General features: G+C 48.0%; 1 protein-coding gene across 2 annotated transcripts in view; it reads left to right on the forward strand.

The window, feature by feature from the left end:
* The first annotated feature begins 14,202 nt into the window (after window positions 1-14,202).
* Window positions 14,203-24,181, forward strand: part of LOC142587596 (N-acetylated-alpha-linked acidic dipeptidase 2-like) — a 65,899-nt gene continuing 55,920 nt past the window's right edge. Inside the window, exon 1 of one of the 2 annotated variants that reach the window (XM_075698725.1) lies at window positions 14,203-14,501. Coding sequence is in view for 1 of the 2 variants with exons in the window: in XM_075698724.1 (XP_075554839.1) it covers window positions 22,869-22,906 (38 nt within the window). In the remaining variant the exon portion in view is untranslated. Of the gene's footprint in view, window positions 14,502-22,487; window positions 22,907-24,181 lie in introns of those variants that run through there. The other variant, XM_075698724.1, reaches the window with a different exon arrangement.

Genomic DNA, 24,181 nt, shown 5'->3' on the forward strand with positions numbered 1-24,181 from the left:
CTAAATTTCTGGCACCTTTAAAGGTTTTTCACAACCCCGGTATCCTCTAATGACATCTCACAGGTGCCAATACGCTGCCCGTAGAGAGCCACGCCAATAAAATTACATCACATTCATGTTCGAGCGCCGATATTGTTTTACACATTTCATATTCATTAGTCTCAGATGATTTAGGATAAAAGGCATGCGCAATGAACGTTATTTCTCATTACGTTGGTTCGCGGACTGCCATTCTGAAAATTTCGAGGAAGAATTTAGTACAGAACTTAAGACCTGCTCTGAACAGCTTTGGTGGTTGTATATTGTAGTGACGTAGCCGGCATGCGCGGCATGGATGAGCACATAGCGTTCATATCCGGATACTCCAACCGAGTGGAGCACTTTTTGACGGAAATCAATGAAACCAGATACAAATGTGAAAGCTTCACCAAATGTGCGGAGCCCACAGGGTGACGCCGACGGCGAAAAAAAATTCGCTCGGAGTGTCGACATCATCGCTGGCCGCAACGGAAGTAAAGAACTGGCAGTTTCGACCGAACGGCGAAGCAATGAAAACTGAATATGAACGTATGGCGTTAGCGATTGAAGTTCTTTTGAAAGGTGTTCAACCAAGCGCGAGGCAACCGCTTTCGCGCAACGCAAAACAACCGCAGCAGTTACGAGGCGCTTCGCAACGCTCTCGCGACGAGGAGCGCCGTCGGAGGCGCTTGAGGCGTCGCAGCGACGAGGTGCACGAGTTGGTACCGAAGGGAAACCGTCGGCGTTTGTCCCTAGAAGTTTTACTGTTCAGTCCGCGTTGCGTTCGGTCGAAGCGGTTGTATTTGCGCGCGCAACGCTTATGCCAGCAGTGGTGGGCGGAACGCTGCCGTGGCATCCGTGCAGAGTCAAGTGAGGTAGCGTGAGGGTGCGCGTCGTTCTTGCAGCCATTCGCGCTTTGGAGACCGTCTGGCCCTTTCGTGGGTCGGTCGCGCATGCGCCGCGGTTATTTTGGCAGCATGAAGTTGACGGCGCCGACCGCGCCCCTTGTGTTCAGATAATTACTTGTGGCCCATTAAACCGTGGCGCTCGAGAAAAATCATTCTTCTAAGAAAATTACACAAAAAATTATCCGTATATAAGAATGACTTGCGCAGTGTTTTCCCATGATATTCTGAATGGAAAAAAAATTTTGCTCACGTCAGCGTGACCTGAACTTCACGAATTGATGGAAAACCCAGTGCAAAAAAAAGGTCGCCAAAAATTTACCGTTTTACGCATTATTTCAAAATTTGCGTTTTTGCGTTGTCTGAACATTGTGCCTTCGTTATAAAACGGTTCCGCAAAATAACTTTGTTCTTAACACCTTAGCACCGAGGTGAAAATCCATAAATTTTGGCATAATTGGGAAATTTCTCACAAAAAGAAATGCTTAGGGGAGAAGGCTTGTGAATAACTTTAAAAAACCTTCTCTAAAAATTACTCTCTTCTAAAATTTTATTTTCACCTTTGTCTTCCGTACAGGCCCTAAAATAAAAGCCTGAATTTGACAAAAACGCTGCTTGCATGGCCTGTGTTTAGACGTTGGTAACACATTAAGATGGTCCATGAAAAAAATTAACAGAAAAGCGGATATCATAGAGAAGAATAACAACTTGCGCCACGTAAATGTTGATCAAAGTAATGTGCGTTTTTCAAAATAACTCACAAAGATATTTACCCTTTGCCAAGAATCAACAATGCCCTTGACTGCCTCCAAGGTGCGGAGCGCTTCTCTTCCATTGACTTACGCAGCCGCTTTTGGCAAGTCCACCAATCTAAAACGGCCTTTGCCGCACCAGATGGCCTACATGAATTTCGAGTCATGCCTTGCGGGCCTTGCAACGCGCCCGCAACATTTGAGCGTCTGGCAGACAACCATTTGCTTGGTCTGAAGTGCAAAACGTGCCTGTGCTACTTATATGATGTGGGTATTTTTTCACCCGATTCCCCCCCCCCTCCCCCATCTCTGCAGGCTAGAGGAAGCATTGCAGTGCCTAATTGGCGCCGGCCTTCAGCTCAATCTGAATAAGTGCCGTTTTGGCGCAAGTCAGCTCACCATCCTTGGCCATGTGGTAATAAAAGCTGGTATTCTTCCTGACGCCGACAAGCTTCAGCAACTGGTATCTTCGAGTAAAGTGGAGTAAAGCGGCTGTTCTCTATACAGGATCCCCTGCCGTACGTGCCCAGTTGCGACGGGATAATCGCCGGCGAAATCTGCGACCGTCACGCAACAGCCAGCGCCACCCGCTTGAGGAGCGGGTTGCGCGCTCAACGGCTCACCCACGACATCTTCACTCCATGAACAAGTTGCTTCCGCGTTAAGCTCTGTGTTTGCAATCCCTGCTGGAAACTTGCAGCGTGGCCTAGAGTGAAGACGAGGTGCACTTGGCCTCCGGCGCTCGCACGGCGGGCGCGAGCGGAGAAGACGAAGAAGTGAGAGCAAAATAGGATTTCTGGTGGAGGCCCGGCTGTCTGGTTCTTTACAATATATTGATTCATTGTAAAAGAAAGTCGCAGTTTCATTTAAAAGCCGACGCATCGATTGCGATAGAGAATTAGTGGATAGCTATACGAAGTAAGGATAGTAGTTTTATCGGTCGTCCAAAGTTGTAAACATAGACATACTAAATGAATTAGCAAGCATGGTGTCAGTACGCCAAGCAAACGTGAACACATCTCACTCGCTGAACGCGGAAACTCGCTGTCAGAACTCTGGAGTGAGGGAGCACGCCAGTAGCAGCGAACGCATTGACTTTCATGCTGTGTCTCACATCCAACGCGAACTAAGCCGCGAAAGCACAGCACACGGGTGGACTCTCTCCCTGTCGCCGATGGCTTTCAAGATACAGCAGCTCAAGTGAGCAGGCGTGGCCGGCCGGAGTAGAACGCACCCCCACCCCCGTACCCTGCCTCCGGAGTCTTGCGCTCGACGGAAGGCGGCACGCTTCCTCCCGGCTTTCCTCGCTTACGTGCGCGAGATTGAGCCACCTATCGCCGGCTCACCTTCGCATGCTTCCACTCGCATATGCAGCATATGTTGCGCGGCGAGGATCTTGTCGCCCTTGGACTTTATGCCGAATCTCACGGCGACGGCAGGAATGAGCCTGAAGTGTCCATAAATTTGCCATCGCAATCATATCAATATCGAGGTTTTGCTAGTATAACCTCTAAATGTAGGTTTTACAATAAATCATGTTCGTGACTGGGTGGAGCACACACAGAGCGGGCGCAGGTGGCACTTGTGCTCATATCGACAAAGGCACCGTCGTTTTAAGTTGAATAGCTTCCTTTGGCTACAGTGCATGATGTGGCGCTGGCTGGGTTTCTTGCCTGAAATAGAGGACACGTGCTCTGGAGCACTAGCTATTTTATAAGCGAGTTGCTGGCCACATTCTTTGCCGAACGCTCTCTTGAGACGCAGGTACTGTCTCGCGAGAGCTTAGAACTTCCTACCTCTCCCCTGGCCCCTCCCCCTTTATTTAAAAAGAAAGGTAAAGTTTATTCATTCATTCATTGTGGTGTATGAATGCTGCGGTAATGATGTGTCGCCTTTCTCAGTCGCCTAGGCTGATTGACGGTAGCCCGACGCGTTCGTCGCCAAAACCTGCTGCGTGTGTCTTGTGGAGATGCACCCTTTTCATCTTGCCAGCCCACCAGGCCTTTGCTAAGCTGACTCCCATGTTGCGTCGAATCTTCATTATTTTAAGCGAATGGTCGGATGAGTAGCTGGCCTCCACGGATCATACGAGTGGACAAAGAAGCCAATAGACCCCACGCCCTGGGGGAATCGATGTTATGCGAAGCAGTGTCCGGGGAGCCTACCAACTTAACGAAACGACCATGAGAGCACCACGACGCAGGCGGCTGTTTCATGTCCTACGTGACACGTATGCCATAGCATTTATGTCATGACCCATTATTTATGTTCGTCATACTCTCTTGTCATACTGTACCTATTTTGGCACATACCAAGACGTAAGCAACTGTTTCATAACCTACATGACACGTATGTCATGACATTCATGCCATGACCTATCATTTATGTTCGTCATACATTGCTCTCATACTGTGCCAATTTTGGTACATACAACGACGTAGGCGGCTGTTTCATCACCTGCATGACACGCATGTCATGACATTCATGTCACGACCTATCATTTATGTTCGTCGTGTACTCTTCTCATACTATGCCAATTTTGGTACCCACTAAGTTAACGAAACGATGATGAGAGCACCAAGACGTAAGCGGCTGTCTCATGGCCTACATGACAAACATTTCGTAATATTCATGAGATCACCGATCATTTCTGTTCCTCATACACTCTTGTCATAGTATACCAATTTTGGTACATACCAATTTGACGAAACGACCATGAGAGCACCAAGACCTACGTAGGCGGCTAGAAGATAGATACCGTCAAAGTGGCAAATGTTCGCCGACAAATGCTTCGCATTTAAAACTAACCTCACAGTTTCGCCAGAAGGGCGAAGTAATGAATGCGATAACATGTTAGAAAATTACACGACGTGGAATACTCGTAGCTGTGGTGGTAGTATGAATTGAAGTAAACGTAGGATAAGCAAACACAAGCTGTTGTGCTAGGGGCCTTCTGTTTGACTCCTGCCATCGGGCAATTTCATGCATGTTTAATAATTAATGCCAACATCTTTCTTAGAGAATATACAACTACTTTTCCGTAACACGTATGTTTGGAACATCCCTCTTTCCAGGCTCGATCCGGGAGATAGTGCAGAGCGGCGCCAATAAAATTGAATCATTTTTAGTTTTTGAGTTCTGTTACTGCTTCGCACTTTTAATGTTGAGAAGATTGAGGATAAAAGATATGCTCTGTAGTTGGTGTTTTATTTGATGACATTTCTTTGCGGGCTGCCATTCTAACAATTGTGATGGGATAATTTTGACAAGAATGTAAAACTTCCTTTGATCATGTTTAGTAATGGAATGGTGTGGCAATATAACCCGCAGATACCGCATGTCATATAGCATGGCATGGCATATCGCATACACACAACGGACAAAATTCGCTTAGAATGTTCATGTAATTGCTATCGCAATAAAAACACAAATGCTGTCGTCATTGTCATGCCGTCTTTGACAAGTTGTTGTGATTCCGTGTTCGTCATGGCGTCTTGCTCACATTGCCATCGTCTTTGTGCCTTCACCTCCATCGTCAACACATCATTCTCATCGTAGCGCTGTCGTGCCGTCCTCGAAAAGTGTGTCTACGATAATCTTTGCAGACATTATCAAACACCATTATCCTGGCAGTATACTCAGGAAGTATCGCTACAGTGTCCGTTTGATTTCTGTGGTTAACGTAGGTTAATCGCTTAGCTGACAATCAATGGAGACGACGATGAAGCGATTCTTCTGTCGAATACTGCTTTCCTTTACCACTCGGTTCGTGGCCTATCCCCAGTGGGTTTGTGCCGTCATAGGAAAAATCATCATCAGTCTGTGCAATTTTCCAGATTTGTTTTTAGTTCCTGAGGTACACGCCACTCCCGTGACTGCTGCGATGGACGTCGAGTCACCGGGGGCCTCGGCCAAACCTTCTACGTCAGCTGCGGCTGCATCGAGAAAGCACCCCGATCACCCGAGTGACGCCGACAATGAGAAACTGCTGCTATGCTCTAAGGCCAGTGGTGAAAGCTTCGATAACAGTGACGTTGTGCCCGCGACGAAGTGCAAAGCAAGGAGAAGACTGCTCATGTCCTCTGCTACAACAAGCAAGACAAACGTGACGATGCGAGAGCCAAGGGCACCAGCCTTGTACGTAACGAATATCATATAACTAATTAATTCTCATGAATTACACTTTCGGCAGTTTCTTGGTTGATCGATTACCTTTTTTTTTACTCAGTAACGTTCAATGTAATTCAATAATCTTTTTGGTAGCTCATTACATGTCACCAAAGTAACTGATCAGTGACTGAACGAGACCAGATATGGCAGGCGACGCAGTTCTGCGCACTTTAATCTGGCGGGAACTACAATAGAAACCCCGCAGTCGCGACACACCGCAATCTCTCGAATGCACTTGTTGGCGAGGACCAATCCGGACGCTCAGTATTTGTTTCGTCATCTTGACACCCTACCAGATGTTGGGCGACTCATTGAACCAGTGCTGCTATTGCTCCATAATGGTGGCTCCTTCGGACGTTCATGCCTGATAATTACCTATGGACGAATTTTCTCAGCTTTGAATTGGCCCTACGGGGAGCCCCTTTTTCAAGCCCCATCTACAATGAACCGCAGCAATCTATAGAGGACCTAAATGCGAGCATTGAAGCATTAAGCAAGGACAATCTTCTGCGCAAGGTGTCCGTATATAACAACGCCGCCACTCACTCCAGCCGCATATCGAGAATGTTTTCAGTGTCACTGCTGACGCCCTCATACTAAAATGAGGGAAGATGACCGACGAAAATTTTCAAGAGTGATTGTTGCGAACGATAAGGTGTTACTGACTCCAGCGCGTGCAGTGAAAGAGCCATGCCAGCTTGTTACATTTGCTGAATTTCTGCAATGTTAATACATGGACAGGGTAGTAACACAAAAGTAATCGGTTAAATTTTAGTGATTCCTAAGTTGCATTAGCGGGACAACAATTGGCCACTGCATTCGATTACATTTTTGAATGAAGCAGTTGTAATCGAAAATCGGTTACCTTTTGTCTCTAGCGTGTACAAATCTGACAGGCAACGCAATTTTATTTGCGCGTGTGACTGCTGCAAGCAGTCTAAGCCGGCTCACCCACCAAGCTATTTTTGCATCTCAATATGCTAAAAAAATTGATTAAAATTCTACGGTTTTGCGTGCCAAAAGCAGGACGCTATTAGGACGTGCACTCTGGTGCGAGAGTCCGGATTAATTTTGACCACCTGAGGTTCCTACACTTGCAAATGAGGTCGCCACAACCGTGAACCTAAGCTGTGACCTTGTGCTTCGGAATTCTAACCGATAACCACTACGCCACCACGGCAGGTAAAATCAAAGATGTGAGGATCAATGCCCAAAAAACGTGCTCGCAATGGACGTCACGCAATACAGCGCGCCGGATACCTTGAGCAACGTTAAGATATTGGGGGACGTCATACGTTGCAGCATAGCGGAAGGCTCTCGGTATGGCCACCAACAAAGGTAGTCCTACGCCTAGATTGGGAACAACGTCCTTGTATGGGAGCCGAAAAGTATTGTTTTCTTTTCTTTTAATGTTCTTGGTCGGCGTCCGTTTTACCCTTGACTACAGGCAGTCCTTATTTAGCAGTGGTTCGTAGACTTGGTCACAAATATTCATTCTATTCCTTAGTATGCCAGTGACTATTTTTTCACCTAACTGCTGCATGCGTCTTCTCGCTTTAATTACACATTAAGCAGCTCGAATTAAGCACAGTGCGTTAGCGAGCAGCCATTTTCCTTTCCGACATGTGATCACACCGTAGTAGGGCAAATGCGGTAATGGTTTCGTATTGGTCCCCTCTCGCTTGAGCGCGGCGCAGCGTCGAAAGCGCAATCTTATTCTTCTAGAGCAACATTATCCGTGAAAAGTGTCTATAGCCCGTTTTATTGGCGAGGAGGAACGTAGCCTCGAACCAGCACGCCGCGCCCCTCTCCTCCTCGCCCTGGTATATGCTGATTCCGTTTCCTCCCAGCGGCAGCATGGAAAGGTGGCGGTTTAATTGCGAATTAGTGCGATTCTAACGTGTTCTGTCTGGGATTTTTGCGATGTCAAATGACTCAAGGTTGACGGGCTGCCACTCTGCTGTGTTCGGCTGCAAAAATAACTCTCGGAAGCATGCGTGAAGTGCATCTTCATCCACGGCGGCTTCGTGGGCACCGCCGCTGCGATAGCGGAGAAGCGTCCGCTTTGTATTGCCAGCATAAACAGAAAGGACTTGACGCCATCGCGTGTACGTTCCGAAGGTTTTGTTCCCAGTGAGCGCTCGGCCGGCTCGGCGACGAACTCGCAATTCGGCACCTCTGATCAAACTGCGATATGAAATCCAGGCACATATTCGAGTCGGTCAATTATCGCGATTGTTATGAAGTCAACTATTTGTTCATGCGTGCACATTAAACTTATTCTGTTCAAACGTGTTCGAAGATTGTCATGCTTGGCAACGAACGTTCTGGCTGAAGTTGACCGAGGGTGTATAATGAAAACTACGCACCGACTAAGAAATGAAGGTGTGTTCTTTTCCATTCTCTAACCAAAGCCACGCCTACCGTGTGTCGGCCGGCTTTAGTTCACACGGGCTCTTCCGTGCTACCGAATCTCGCCGGCAAGCTGTCGACGCCACTCCATCGCGCGCTGTATTACTGCGAAAAATAAAGCAGCTCTTGCAAAGAGTAGTTGCTTGTTTTTTCCGCTCTCTCGAGTAGGCGTGGTGTCCTTGCACGCACAGGCACCATGCATTGGCGACCTCAGAGTGCGCATAATCTTTCTACGCGTCGCGTGCGTCTGGTTGACCCTGGCATATTCACGGTCACTATCCCCAGCTCATTTTATCCATGTTAACAGCCCTTTCGATTGAGTAGTTCCTTATTGTGTAAGTGTTCATAGCCGGGTGCCAGATACACGATGTTTACAAAATCGTGCCACGAAAATTTTAGGAGCACGAAAGCTAGCAAAACGTGTTTCCTCGAGCTTCGCAGTTACCTAGATCGGGATGTACGGTAGTGCGGCACACCGCATTACACATGGAGGCACCTCAAATTGTTGTCGCCCTGAGTGATACCTTAATAGAGTTGAAGGCGAGACAAACAATAATAACACGTTACATGTATACGTTACCTATGGACAATGTTCATACTTCACTCGCGTCCTATTTCGATTGTGGAGAGAGCTGCGGGAGCGCCTCTGGGCCCATCGGGCCGTCGCCATTCGATATTGCGACTATATCGAAGCTACAAGCTTAGTGGCGACACGCTAAAAAGATTCCCAATCCAAACAGCTTGTTGACACCTCTAAGGAAAGCGCGAAAACTTGCCAGTCGTCGTCAACAGCACGTTCACAGTGCAACTTCCAGCGCGATCGCTCATACCAGCATGGCGCCGGACGATAGACGGCGCTGCAATTCCAAAATGGCGGCGCCCTCAACAAGACGGTCTGTAGACACCTGCATGCGGGCAAGCATATTCATATAACCCGCCAAAAACACGGAGGGTTGTGAGCAACCCTTGTTATGACGTCACTATCTCTTTTATCATATATAGCAGCAAGTTTTTTTAATGTCCTGGTACTTTATACCGAGAAAAAAATATCTGAACCTTAACTTCTTCTAAATTGAAAAAAGGGCGCATAACTTCAGATCTATATTTTATAAACAACTTCTTGCTGAGTTCTCGAATCTTTTATATTGCACTTGTGACTCATATTCTAGAAATTATATGGGCCAAACAATGAAATCTACCTTACTTCAGTAAGCAAGCCTTCACTGCGGTGAGGCCACCTTATGTGACTCTGAAAGCTTCCTTACTGAGGAGCCCTCGGTGAAGGCTTCCTTGGTGCTTCCTCAGCGTAAGGAAGCTCTGAAGCGGCCTTCATGCGCCCTTACGCTGCTCCTGGCCCTGCACGAGCGCTTCACCTCACTGCTTAGCGACGTGACATTTGCTTGCGCATGCGCGGTGTCGCCCAACTGCCCAACTTGCCAGGCATGTTCGTTTCAGTCACGCGTGCGGCATGGAAGCGTTGCTAGGCGTTGCTAGCCGTTGCATGACGCCGGCGTGCCAGCGTTGCTGGAGCACATGAAGTTTTGCACTGTAATGTGGTACCTTTTTTACCTTTAGTAAACAAAAATAGAAGACAGCCTCCACGCATCTCTATATTAGCTCATCAATTTAAATATTGTGCGACGATACAAAATTTTTTTATTGAATAATGGTGTTCGCGCAATGTTTTAAGAGATAATCTCCAACCCAAGCATGCGGCAACCGCTCCTTACTTGAGGACCGGTGAAGGGAGCTTTCAGAGAACACTTGCTTCCTCCATCGGTCCTTCGCTGTAAGGAGGCCCCACGTAAGGTTAGGAAGCGCTCGAAGGACAAGAACGTTTCATTGTTTAAGCCTGTGTTCGTGTTTCATGTTACTGTGAATTACAGCGGCTAATGGGACGAGAACGTTCGCTCTTCTTGTCCTGATGTGCACTGTAAGGCCCTGTAACAGGAAACACTAAGTATAGCCTGACGTCAAATATTTTTTTTTTCGTCTGTGAAACCATCCAGGTATAATGCACCCATGCGACACCTATTAGGTGCTGCTTTTATAAATGCATAAGACGTGGCATTAGCCTATGTTTTCAACTGCACTTTCTTAACATTACTAAAAATTGGCAATTTCGCTCGGTGGGCGACACACTGACTGCGATAGCAAAGTTCAGCGTCGCGCTTTAAACTTCCTACAAGGTGTTCTAAATGTACGCGGGTCCGACTTACGCGGACGCGACATACGCGAGTGGGCCTAAATTTCTGGCACCATTAAAGGTTTTTAACACCCCCGGTATCCTCTAATGACATCTCACAGGTGTCAATACGCTGCCCGTAGAGAGCCACGCCAATAAAATTACATCACATTCATGTTCGAGCGCCGATATTGTTTTACACATTTCATATTCATTAGTCTCAGATGATTTAGGATAAAAGGCATGCGCAATGAACGTTATTTCTCATTACGTTGGTTCGCGGACTGCCATTCTGAAAATTTCGAGGAAGAATTTAGTACAGAACTTAAGACCTGCTCTGAACAGCTTTGGTGGTAGTATATTGTAGTGACGTAGCCGGCATGCGCGGCATGGATGAGCACATAGCGTTCAAATCCGGATACTCCAACCGAGTGGAGCACTTTTTGACGGGTAACGGGAAATCAATGAAACCAGATACAAATGTGAAAGCTTCACCAAATGTGCGGAGCCCACAGGGTAACGCCGACGGCGAAATAAAATTCACTCGGAGTGTACACATCATCGCTGGCCGCAATGGAAGTAGGGAACTGGCAGTTTTGACCGAACGGCGAAGCAAGGAAAACTGAATATGAACGCATGGCGTTAGCGATTGAAAGTTCTTTTGAAAGGTGTTCAACCAAACGCAAAACAACCTCAGCAGTTACGAGGCGCTTCGCAACGCTCTCGTAACGAGGAGCGCCGTCGGAGGCGCTTGAGGCGTCGCAGCGACGCGGTGCACGAGTTGATACCGAAGGGAAACCGTCGGCGTTTGTCCCTCGAAGTTTTACTGTTCAGTCCGCGTTGCGTTCGGTCGAAGCGGTTGTGTCTGCGCGCGCAACGCTTATGCCAGCAGTGGTGGGCAGAACGCTGCCGTGGCTTCCGTGCAGAGCCAAGTGACGTACCGTGAGGGTACGTGCGCGTCGTTCTTGCAGCCATTCGCGCTTTGGAGGCCGTCTGGCCATTTCGTGGGTCGGTCGCGCATGCGCCGCGGTTATTTTGGCAGCATGAAGTTGACGGCGCCGACCGCACCCCTTGTGTTCAGATAATTACTTGTGGCCCATTAAACCGTGGCGCTCGAGGAAAATCATTCCTCTAAAAAAATTACAATATAAATTATCCGTATATAAGTATGACTTGCGCAGTGTTTTCCCAAGATATTCTGAATGGAAACAAATTTTGCCCACGTCAGCGTGACCTGAACTTCACGAATTGATGGAAAACCCAGTGCAAAAAGAAGGTCGCCAAAAATTTACCGTTTTGCGCATTATTTCAAAATGTGCGTTTTTGCGTTGTCTGAACATTGTGCCTTCGTTATAGAATGGTTCCACAAAATAATTTTGTTTTTAACTCCTTAGCACCGAGGTGAAAATGCATAAATTTTGGCATAATTGGGAAATTTCTCACAAAAAGAAATGCTTAGGGGAGAAGACTTGAAACTTTATAAAACCTTCGCTAAAAATTACTCTCTTCTAAAATTTTATTTTCACCTTTGTCTTCCGTACAGGCCCTAAAATACAAGCCTGAATTTGACAATAACGCTGCTTGCGTGGCCTGTGTTTAGACGTTGATAACACATTAAGATGGCCCATGAAAAAAATTAACAGAAAAGCGGATATCATCAAGAAGAATAACAACTTTCGCCATGTAAATGTTGATCAAAGTAATGTGCGTTTTGGTCGATAAAAAATGTTTAATTTGATTCCCACCCTTGCATTATTTTAGTTCCCTCTTCCACTTCACCGGATAGCATGTTGGCGGTAAATACAAACCAGGGTGGTACCAATGGTGGTCTGCGCGGTGAGGAATAAAAGCTGAGATCACCAGGAGTTCTTAAGAATGTCAATCTTGAAGGTATACGCTTCCCTAAGCTAGATCGACATTGCCCACTTACATGCTACTGGAAATGCGCATATGCGACCAAGGACCTACGCGTTAAGTGTTATATCGGGCCACAAATCACTTCATTTTCTCGGAGTACTTTCATGAAAGTATTCTGTGAAAATGGTTTCCTGAGGCGTGACATCACAAAGGCCCTGTGGTTCCTGTCCCAATAAAAACTTTGCCGACTAATGTCTATCTAGCCCGAAGTAGCAGGAACAGGACATCACAGAACTATAGTAAAATAAGCTGAATAAAGCTCCGTATCATAAATATTCACCAGACAGTCAGTCTGCTTTCACTGATTTTACAATTACTAAACATGTGTCGTCCAAGTGGTGCTTCCAGTTCACGCTCATGAAAGTGATTTGTGGCCCGCTCTGCCACTTCACGCGTAGGCAGCCGCATACGTATATTTCTAGTAGCATGCAGTGCGCAATGTCGATCTTCCCTAAATAAGCCTGGCTTCAATATTCAAATTTTTACAAACTCCTCGTGATCTCGGCATTTATTCCTCACCGCACATACCAGCATCTGCAACACCCTGATTTGCATTTCCCGCCAACATGCTGTCAGGTGAAGTGGAAGCGCGAACCAAAATAATGCAATCGTGGGACTCAAATTCAATTTTCCTTTTCTCAATGAAAACGCAAATTACTTTGGTCAATATTAACATGCCGAAAGTTATTACCCTTTTTAATGATATCCGCTTTTCTGTTTATTTTTTCATGAGCCACCTTAGTCTGTTACCAACGTCTAAACATAGGCCAAATGGCGTTCATGCCAAATTCAGGCTTTTATTTTTGGAGCTTGTGCGAAAACGGGCAAACACATAGGCGAAAATAAAATTTTAGAAGATAGTACGTGTTAGGGAAAGTTCGATAAAAGTGCTTCCAGGCTTTCTTGCCTGACCATATTTTGCGAAAAATTTCCTAAAAGCGCTGTATCTTGTGCATTTTCACGTCGGTGCTATGGAATAAAAACCATAAAGTCATTTTGCGAAACTGTTGTACAGTGAAAACAACGCAAAAGCTAAAATTTTGAAAGAATGTGCAATACGGTCGATTTTGGGCGAATTTGCTTTTTTTTTTTTGCACCTGGTTTTTCATTAATTCGTGAAATTCAAATAGCCGTCGCGTGCGCCAAATTTTCTTTCCGTTTAAAATATTCTGCCTAAATGCTCCGCAAGTAATGCTCACATACGTCTAATGCTTTTGTAACTTTTTGAGAGAAATTATTTTTCTCGAACGCCACGGATGGGACAGTTGACGGGGAACGACCGTCCTTATACATCAAGTAATGAACCTCCGTCCACGCGTTTGTTCGCGCATTGCTTCGCCCATATATAATATACCAGTTAAACATAACGCCTAAATATTTGTATAGCATGACACGTTTCCGCGGTGGCGTTTTGTAAACGCAAAAACACGCACTGTCATAACCTACCTGCGCTCAGTATACTACAAACCGCGTTCCCCCGTTAAGCTTCGTCAATGAAGCTTGCCACGCCACCACTCACTGAAAGAGCCCCCGCTCGTAAACTTCGCGCTCGCTCGGTTAGGCGCCAACGGTTTCGCCAAACCGTTACCGAAGGCCACACAAAATGAGGCTCCTAGGCGCTCGGAATCCTCTCCCACTAAGCGCGGAGCGTGCGCGTGTATATAGACACTCAGACAAACGGGCATGTGAGAGAATCCCTTTCTTTCCTTTCTTGACACGTTCCGGAAGGCACCCGTACAGCAAGCCGTTTGAGACGGACGACTCGCTATTCTGGGACCAGACCCCTCCCCGCCCCCACCTCTCGCAACCTCCCTCTCCACCCCCACCTTCGAGCCCCAAGGAACCGCACTCGTCGGGTGCCCGGAGCGTTCGAACCCCGGGTGCGGTTCTCGCGGCGCCTGTGTATCTCTCATCCACGTGTCTAGAGCGTGCCGTCTCGATTGTGCGTGTTTCCTTGGGACTGTTGTTCCGTGCGGCAAACTGCTCCCGCCGCTGCCACCGTATCAGTCTTTGCCCGAAGGTCCATCGTGTGGTCGGCCGCGTGAGTCCACGGCGCTCTCCAAGCCGCGTTGGTCGTCGATTACGGCTCTTTCGTGTACCGCGGATCATCGTTTCCAAGGAACATCCGCCGCTCTACCGCAAGTACGTATAAGCAATCCACGGGTGGGACATGGGGTTGGGAAAGGAGGGGGGACGGATGCGTCCACGTCCGCGATGGCTGCTTCACACGCATGACAAAAGAGCAATTACTTTCAGATAATCATGGTACCCCAAATTGGCAGTCAGCCAACAATCCAGCGAGCTCGTATCTGACATGGTGTGCAAGATAGCTTTCCGGACCGCAGAAAAGTTCCCACAAATCTCGCCTTCGGCGTAGAAGCTGCCCCTTCCGCTTGATGAAAACTGTGTTTGTCTGTTTTCATGTTGCGTGGTTCTTTTGTTCTGACATATGGTGCAACAGAGCATGGCATAAGATGGTATGTGCATAATTAGAGAGTCAATGTGAGTACTAGCAGAGCTTACTATAAAATGATGTGAAATAATAGCTGCCTATAAACATAACTACTTTTTATACCTCCCGGTGCACATAAACGAAGATTTTATTCGTGCGATAGCGCTAGTGACAACCGGAACGCGATTTGTAGCCAGCCAGCACGGTTTGTTAGGAATGCAATAGGCATTCATAGCACCAAAAAAGCAGCAATACAATTTCTTGCTGCTAGGTTCTCGAATCGGAAAAGATTAACGTAGACACTGCGTGAGACGCATTCCGTCCCAGAAGATAGTTTAAGGAAAAGCTGCAGAGCGATTGATAACAACAAATCAGCTCATGAATCATTTAACTGATAGGGCCTGATGACACCATTATATTCGTAGTTGCTTGATAAGGGAGAAAAAAAACTAGAAAACGCATGACGCTTAACAAGACGCATGTTCGTGTGACTGATCGTGCATGGGAGAAATGGGATAAGTAAGCGAAAGAAACAAAGGTAAGGCAGAAGGAGTGAGAGCCAGGCACACAGTAAGAGACCCAGGTGGAATAGGATGAGCGTCCACTCAGATCCGTCGATTTCAAGAAACTCATTAACGCGCCAGAGCTTTATTCTTTACTTATGGGTAAGGCGATAGGCAAGACGTACTTGCAGAAGCCTTCCCTTAAAACTTAAACAAAAGCTGCAGTATGGAGCGTTAACTAGAATTACACCTCAGCTTTCCCGCCACCAAAGATTACAAAGCGGAAAATTTGGATCCTACACATTTCGTTGCTTGTGAATCCTACGTTGCTTTTGTATCGGGTGCACTAATGTCTTAGCGATGCTCTAGTGTGATGGTAGAATGAACACAAACCTACTTTAAATAGTGGATCGCCTGAATCGTTCGATCCAGAGCCGTCATTAACTCGCCCAGACTCGAGAGCGTATATTACAGATTGCGCTGCATGTATACTAAGTCGGATAAATGAGGTTCGTCCCTTAGCTACAGCACTCGCGACGAGAACAGGTGATGTAGTCTGACATAACAAACTATTTTCACAAAGAAGTGGAACGATTCTAACAATTTTAGTGATGACGATGATTTCTGTTTACATCATCTTCGAATCAGAGTGATGCAAATTAATCACGCAGCCACCGTGAGTTACTTAGGTTTTACGATATCATCATCCTCATAATGATCAGCCTATATTAGAGCGCAGCTCTTAGTCGCCCGTTCCTGTGTCGAGCGTCGGCGGCGTCGGCTGCGTAACCGAGCGAACGGGCACAGCGAAAGGTAAAAGAGCGAACACTGAGTGGGATATGAGAGACGCGAGCCGCGAACGGCGGAGACCAATGGTGGCTGGGTCTTCGGTGACGTGCGTGCGGGAAACCGGTGTCATGCGGACCCGCCCAACTGCTCGTTTCGTACTCGTAACTAGTCTGAGCCGGACCGCTCGTTTCGTACTATCGTTTGCTCGCGTCAGCTCTCGCTCGCGCTTGTTCTGTTTACTTCGTTTGATCTCGTTCGCGCTTGTTTCGATTTTCATAGTTTGCGATTGTTTCGTAATCTGATTGCATGCGCGACGCGTATTATGTAGTACTTTCCGGAAGCCACGCGGCCCCAGCGATTACACTGGAACCTTCGACGAGTCACGTATAAAATTCGACGCGTTCGAGCCGCAGAACAGATTTTCGACGATAGCCGACTCTGATACATGTTTCTCTCCAATGCTTTGGCTCAATTTACCACAAACTGAAAACACGAAATGAAAATTTCAGTTGCGCTCAAATTTCGCATTAAGGATTATCCTAATCGTCGCCGATTTTTTTTTTTATGTCCACTGCAAGGCGAAAGCTGCTCCCTGCGATCTCCAACTAACGCTGTCTTGGGCTAGCTGATTCCAACTTGCGTCTGCAAATTTACTGTCATCGTTCTCGACTGCGCTTCCCTTCCCTGCGTTATATAAATCTAATAGTCCACCAGTCATCTGCACTACACATTTTATGGCCTGCCGAGCCCCACTTTCTTATCCTAATGTCAACTAGAATAAACGCTATCCCCGTTTGCTCTATGATCCACACCGCTCTCTTCCTGTCTCTCAACGTTACGCCTAACGTTTTTTGTTCCATCGCTCATTGCGCGGTACCTAATTTGTTCTCGAGCTTCTTTGTTAAACTCTAAGTTTGTGCGCCATATGTTAGCACCGGTTTTACGATGTAACTATGCCAATCTAACAGTTTGTCTATCTCCAGTTTACCTTACGAAATCACCTCTATGTGTAATGGCGCTTTTTCCAGCCTTGAACCCTATCCCTTCGGGAAAGCGGGCGTTCGGTCCTGACTGGCCCAATATATTGGCATTCTGTTGCAGGGTTCCGAGTCGTTTTCAGAATTTTACACCAGCAGATAAAAGTTTAATCCTGTTGCGAGTATGTGTTCCATTGTGTGTTTGCGCTCAGAAAGCCAGCCCGAATCGTAACAAAGCAATGCACTACGGTTCGTGTTGAACAATTTTGTTCCCCTGATTTCTTTGGGACATATACAAGGGCTTAGGTAAAACCAAACACCCTACAAGGAAACAAACTACTAGAGGAAGGAATAACGTTGGTCTTCAACCGATTTTACTGTTCTGAAGTAAATACATCCCGAAAACTCCCGCGACAACAAACTGAAATGCTCAAAACATGACGCATCAGTCCGATTGTCTCACGCGTTGTATGAAATCATTGGCATTTTCTTTTGCAGGTAGCCGTACACGCCCTGATTACACATTTGCCAGATCTCTTTTCTCTGGTTTTCTTTTGTTGTTGTTTGCCGTCCTTGTAAAGCAGAAGAAATCTTTTGTTTCCATCTTTTCCACCTGTTTGCCCTGTTTGTTGCTCTTACTTTTTGGATAGCTCCGGTTGCGCACCAGTACCTCCTATTGCCCTGCACTTGGTTGCCAAGTTTCTTGACTTCATCCTCAATTCCGCGTCTACGCTTGCAAGACAAAGAGACTGCTGCACTCTTTCTGCCCATTTCTTATATGTTATGTTCCTGAGTCACTACGCAACAATAATTTTCCTCTGCGCTTCTCGTGCTCCAAAAGAACACCCCACCCAGGACTTGCTACCCTGCCTAAGTTGTGGTTTTACCGCGAGTGCCTAATACCATTCGACTGACCGCCCTCGCGTTCTCTTTGATCACCGACAGCTGCTTCAATGTTACGCACAGCAGGGCGTCTGTAAATGATAACGTTGGCATTATTACTACTTTCGGCATTTCTTCTGCCACCTCATATTGTAGCACAAAAGTTGTCTATGTTTCGTTATAGCCGCGTTTCGCGGAGTAATGTAAGTTTCTTTTCGCGTACCGTAGATCGTTCTAATGAGTAGGACTTCCTCTTCGACTGATACCAGTTCACTACTCGTTTTCACGTTAAAGGCCACAATACTGTTATTCGCCGTGTTAAATTAAAGAAATGATAACTTTCTCGTAGTGGCCACTGCTACAATTGAAGCTTAAAGGGACACTAAAGGTTACCATTAAGTCAACGTGGACTGTTGAAATACCATCCCAGAAACCTCAAAACGCTTGTTTCATGCGAAGAAGAGACTTATTTTAAGAGGAAATGCGTTCTGAAGCGTCCGCGCACCTCTAGCGCAGTTCAACTCGGCCGCCCTCCGATCGAGGAGTGGTGGCGTCAAGGGCTCACAGTGACATTGCGCCGTCGGTGAGAAAAACGGCGCCCGCAGACGGCGCTACGGCTTTTCTGCGCAAAACGCAAACGCGCGGCCATAAACAGAGCCAAGACAGAGTCGACAGCAGCGCGAAAGCGGCTGGCGGATGGGAAAGCGCGCGACAATAAGCTGGTTCTTCATTTTTATGACACTAACTTTGACACTCGTTGCGATGGACGACCCTGACGATGGCACATTGGCTCGCGATGCTGGGCTCGACTTCAGTGATTTAAGCACTGATGAACGTGACCTGCTGCTGAGGGCTCGCGCTCCCGGCGTCGTTGCGTACTACTACGACGGCAACTGTAGGTCATGGCTGTACATATTCGTACATTTGTAGCTTTTCCTTCGTAAAAACCAAATTCCTCGTCTTCAACCTGCAGTTGTGCTTGCGCTTCGGAGAATGCAGGCAAGACCGACGGAGCGGGAAAGCATTGCTTTGAAAGGCACTCCACACGACATCAGTAAGTCGGCGCTGAACTCGTAATCCTCTGGACGAAAGTGCAGCGAGCACACTATGTGATTTTTCGGCTCTTTGCCAACGCGCTGTGGCAGAGGTACGGCACTTCACCACTTCGAACGGAGGTTCACTCGTTGGCACACAGTGATTAGTAACGTTGGATTCGCCGCTGCAACTGCCCTTGGCCAAGTTCCGCGGACCGTTCGCGCATCCCACGACATCACATGGACGTGGCATTCTCGCTGCTTGTTCCAAATGCAAGTTTCGCGAGCCAGCAGAACCAGCGCAGCACGACGCGATAACGACACAACTGAAACTCCAAAGCGCGCGCGGCGCAGAGTCGAGCGCGCAGATTCGAGCGAAAACGAAACCTTTCGTCCACCCATACTACTGAAGGGTAACGTCAAAATGTAATTTTTTCTTAGAATCAAACAGAAGTGGACAAATAGCATTTTCTTCCGTCTTATAACCTAATGAAATTATCTTTTTAATACGAGTAGTTGAGTACTAGAGACATAAATTATGATGAGGAGTGCCTTCGTCATCGGGCTAGTACCGGAATGCCGCTGGGGGGGGTCTCAAATCGTGTCATGCATTTACCTCAATTCCTCGGTTACTAAAGCTCTATTCGCGATTATATTTACGCCTTAGACGTTCTGGAGCATAGCTTTATCACTTTAACTTGACTTCATAGTAACCTTTGGTGTCCCTTTAAAGCGACACATACGTGAGAGTCACACCCGTTAGTGCGCTGTGGTTATGGCTTGTAGAGCTCACAGTGATCTCGGGAGACGCTCACTTCTGCGGCTGGAGGTGGTTGATTACTTCTGCGAAGCTTTGTTGCTTTACCGGTGGCAACAGAACTATAGAACGATGCATGCGCGGATCCAGGGGGATGTTTTTCGATGGTGTAAAACATTCTATTGGCACATGAGCACTTCCATGCCTTCTTACCTAGCCCAATCGCATAGCGTATGATAGACACACTTAGTCGCTACCTAACTGTCGCATCTCGCTTCATCACTTCCTCATTTATTTGATGTACAGCTCAACCTACCCCTAAGGAGCGCTTTAAATCCCGAAAACCGATCAAAAAATTTGGAGGACGCTTAAGCTTGACGCAATCGAGCCGTCAAGCTCGGCCTGGCGGTCCCTACGTGGAAGTAGCCGGGTGGCGCAGGGTCTCCCCTGCGTCTTCTATTAATCTAATAAAGTTATTTCACTCACTCACTCACTCACTCACTCACTCACGCTTAAGCTTTAGAGTGGAACGCGATAGCATTCAAAGATCCCTGACTGCTTCTCACGTTTCCCGGCAACTGGAGCGTAAGTAACTGTAATGTTTACCTGGAAACGCTTGCAGCGAATGCTATGCGCGAAAGCGAGCTTCGTTGGTGCAACCACGGCCTCTTGAGTGGGCCGCGATGCGGCGGAGGCGAGCGCCAGCTGGTGTTAATGCAAGAAACCTGGCGCGTCGCTCCGCGATCCCAAAGACACCCTTCGCGCCGGCACATGCAAAATGGCGTACGCTGCGGCCGGTCTGTCAACGCAGCGGCCGGTTCGTGTGTGTGTGTGTGTTCGAGTAACAGAATTATGTTTTCTCGTATAGTCAAATTACAATCCGAGTGCTATCATGTCTGTAGGTTGTGTGCAAGTCATAGTTACCAATTTTGCTACATATTTTAGCTTGAGAAATTCAATTAGTTAAATCAATTGCTTGTATCATATGAAAGGCCTGGGTATAAGTGGTTCGAAAATCTTCATGGGCGTCTTGCGCTGGAGTATGAAGTATAGCAGCAGCACCTAGTGGCGGCGCGCGAAACGTTATCTGGGTAGTACCGGTTTGGGTAGTATTGAGCCCTGGCTGTGGCGAAGCACGTTTCTAGCCTAAGTTTTGCGTCGATTCGCACTTTATTCTGCCCTCTTGCGAGTGTGAAAACGCTCGCCACTTCTCACAGACCACGCTGCGAGCTAGCCGCAGCCTATAGTTTAACGAAAACGGACTCTCCGTGAGACGTAATGCTGGCAGGAAAAGGAATCGGCGACGCCGATCCGGAGAGACCTAGCTCAGCCTCGAAAAAGCGTCACCGTCGTTACTTCTGCGTCGTGGGCTGCCATGAACAAGAAGGCCTGAATCCCAACATGAGATTCTACCATTTTCCTTCAAGGTCTCACGAAGCGGAGCGTCGGGCGCGCTGGGTAAGCGAAACTTCGCGCCATGCTGACTGCTTCGCCTGTGTTGAAGCTTGCTTGATTATCTGCGTTGCTAAAATTCGGTCTTGTGCACCTACAGTCCCGACGGCAGACCGCGGCATAGCAGCAAGCATGACTCGTGATTCACGATTTGAGACCCGGCCACAGCGACAATTAACACTTCGACTGGTGCGAAGTGGTGAAGTGACCAGGTGTGTGCAAATGACCACAAATAGTCGGGCTGATTCGGTGAGAATTCACTACCCCACTACGAGCCGCACAGGTTAGGGAGTTAAATGTGCTCACCCTTGACCTCAAGCCAGCACGTTGAGGCAGCGCAGCAAGGTGGTATTGATTGCAGCACATCGATGTTCGAGCGCTGTCATTAAAAGCTACATCAAGCGAGCAGCGCACGAGCTCGCGCTGCAGCGCGATTCGCACGTACGTTACTGCGAGCTCATATGCATTGCATCAGTTAGTTATCAGTTGCTAAACGGACAGATGACCGCTACTACATTGCAGGAAGCCCGCCGTTTTGCAGCATGCTGAAAGACCGGTGCCGTCGCGACGCGTACCGTCGTGCGCTCGAGCAGTTCCGTACACTTGATGTCTGCTTATCGCTACTGCGAATTCATTTATAGCAAGCATTTCCCCCTGTTTGTCCGCCTGAATCTAGCAGCGTGCAAACCTTACCTGAAATTCAACTTCGTACGCGACTCGCTTCACCTGCGATTGACACGGCGCTAAAACTTCGCCGCTTATTTCTTCAACGGCGTGCACGTATTCGGCGTTGCACAATTTATTGCCTCTACGCAGCCCGTGCCACCCCCGAATAAATCTTCGGCGCCCGATATTCGCTGCAAACCGTGGTACAACAAAACCGAAAGTGGCCGGTCCATATTGTAAACGTGCTTTCCGAAGCAGACGACCGAGCTTGGTACTACCCAGTTCAGGACAGAGGGCGCTTTTTAACTCCATTTTCGCAGCGCCCCCTAGGCAATGCAAGAGCATGCCAATGCGACGTCCGAAGCGGAACGCCGAATTTCGCGCTATAGAGGCTCGTTAACGCTATTGCACCAAAACACAGCCAAGTTCGCGCCTACGCAGTTAGATGGCGCTACCGTTTCAGTCGGCTACACTCGGCTTCGTGTCCCTGGGATAACCATATCGTTCTTCAACCAGCACGCCACAACAGCTGGTTGATTCCTGGGCACGCAACCGAGGCAACGCGTCCCCGCGTGCTGCAGTGAGCAGCCCTCACCCACAGGGCCGCGCAGCTGGCAAGCACGCACGCAGTCTGAAACGCCCTCTCGTCAGGCGCGTCACTCGCGTCTGCCCTGCGCGCCGCATGCAGCAGCCGCCGCCAAGCCGATACCGCGTCTCGCCGTCGGATGCGCCGAGAAGGAAAAAAAACAAAGCTCGCGCTTCTTTTACGAGGTCGCCCAAGCGAGCGCTGGGGAGACGAGTCAAACAGTACCGCGGCAACGCCGTCCGCTTCATGCACTTCTCTGCTTCTGTCCGTTCGCTTCACTTGCGCTGTTGACGTCAGCTCGAGGACGCCGCGGCTGCTGATGGTCACGTGACTGACCCCGCCCCCCGCTAGCGTGCACGTGCTTCGTGCGACCTCAGCAACCTCGTGCGGCGCGCTCCGCGATAGCGCCGCATGGACGAGCGTCGCTTGCATTACAGGGGAAGACCTCGGTGAGTTAGCTGCGCTCCTTTACGTAGTTGGGTGTGCGTGCATGTATGCGTGCGTGTTCAGTGCGCCTTTGCGGCCTCGCAGGACTCGCATGCAGCAGAGGAAAGTACTTTGCCCTAGAGTTACTGTATATGCTACCGTAGGTAGCACATACAGTAACTCTACTTTGCCCGTGCGTGGGGCGCGTACGAAATGCAGCGGCTGCACCGAACTATCGCGCAAGTTCGTTCGCGTCCTCGCATTGTGTTGCGTACCCGATGGCCTCTGCTGCGACGCTGGCGCCAGTGCTGACAGCATTTGCACTTGTAGCGACGCTTTAAGTGCACTGCTATTGCAAACAAAGTAATATCAGGGTGCTTCTATAATTGGAGGACCCTGGTAATACCACCGAAAACATGGTCCTGTTTTAAACCGTGGTGTTCCTTAACGTTTTCCGAAGCAGCGTGGAAACAGCGTCTAAAGTGGGACTCAGAGGACGGGTAAGATGCTTTGATAAAGCGCTTATTTGAGATTCAGTTGCCATCACAGTCGAGCCGCCCTAAAGATAAATAAATGGAAGAATGCTTTGCAAGTTACAAACTTTTATGTATATGCCATATAGCTATGTCCCTGAAGTGAGCATGAGGGAGCACCATTGAAGGGGGCGGAATACAAGAATGCTCGTGTGCTGTGACTTTGGTAGGAGATGAATAAAGTGAAATGAAGAAACGCGGAAGGGGAGGGGCGCAGCGTAGCGTGAAGGTCCCCTGGGAAAAAATAAGTTTTGAGTGGTCGTTAGGCACGTGGGTAAATAATTCAGAGCAGCGCACTACGGCGTCCCTTAAATTCTATATTTAATACTAACGGTAAAACACCATCGGTTATTAATCATAACGTCCGTGTCCGCATCACCCGTAACGTAGTTTCCATCGCCAGGCCATCGCCGCTCAATTGCACTAAGTGCTGCCTTTTTTTTTTTTTTACCATGTCTGTGTAGTACAAGCGGGACAATATAATGCCAATAATGCGGGATCTGCGAGCGCTTGTCAAACTGCAATATTGCGCCCTCTAAGGAAGCCATCGCCTGATGGCGAGGCATGACTTCGCTGACGCGCGTTCTTTCGCGCTCGTACGGCTTCCAGTCCTCTGTAAAATAGTCTGCCCCCTTGCTCACTTTTGAGGCTGTAAATTAATTTTTTTCAGTGTGCGTAACTCCAGTTGCCTGCTTCGTGAGCCGTCACTATAGAATGCAATTCGGCACATGCCTTCATGCAGTTGCCGCAAAATGTTTTGCCTCC

Source organism: Dermacentor variabilis, chromosome 7, assembly GCF_050947875.1.
Source record: "Dermacentor variabilis isolate Ectoservices chromosome 7, ASM5094787v1, whole genome shotgun sequence".
In the NCBI taxonomy this organism is placed as follows: Eukaryota; Metazoa; Arthropoda; class Arachnida; order Ixodida; family Ixodidae; genus Dermacentor; species Dermacentor variabilis.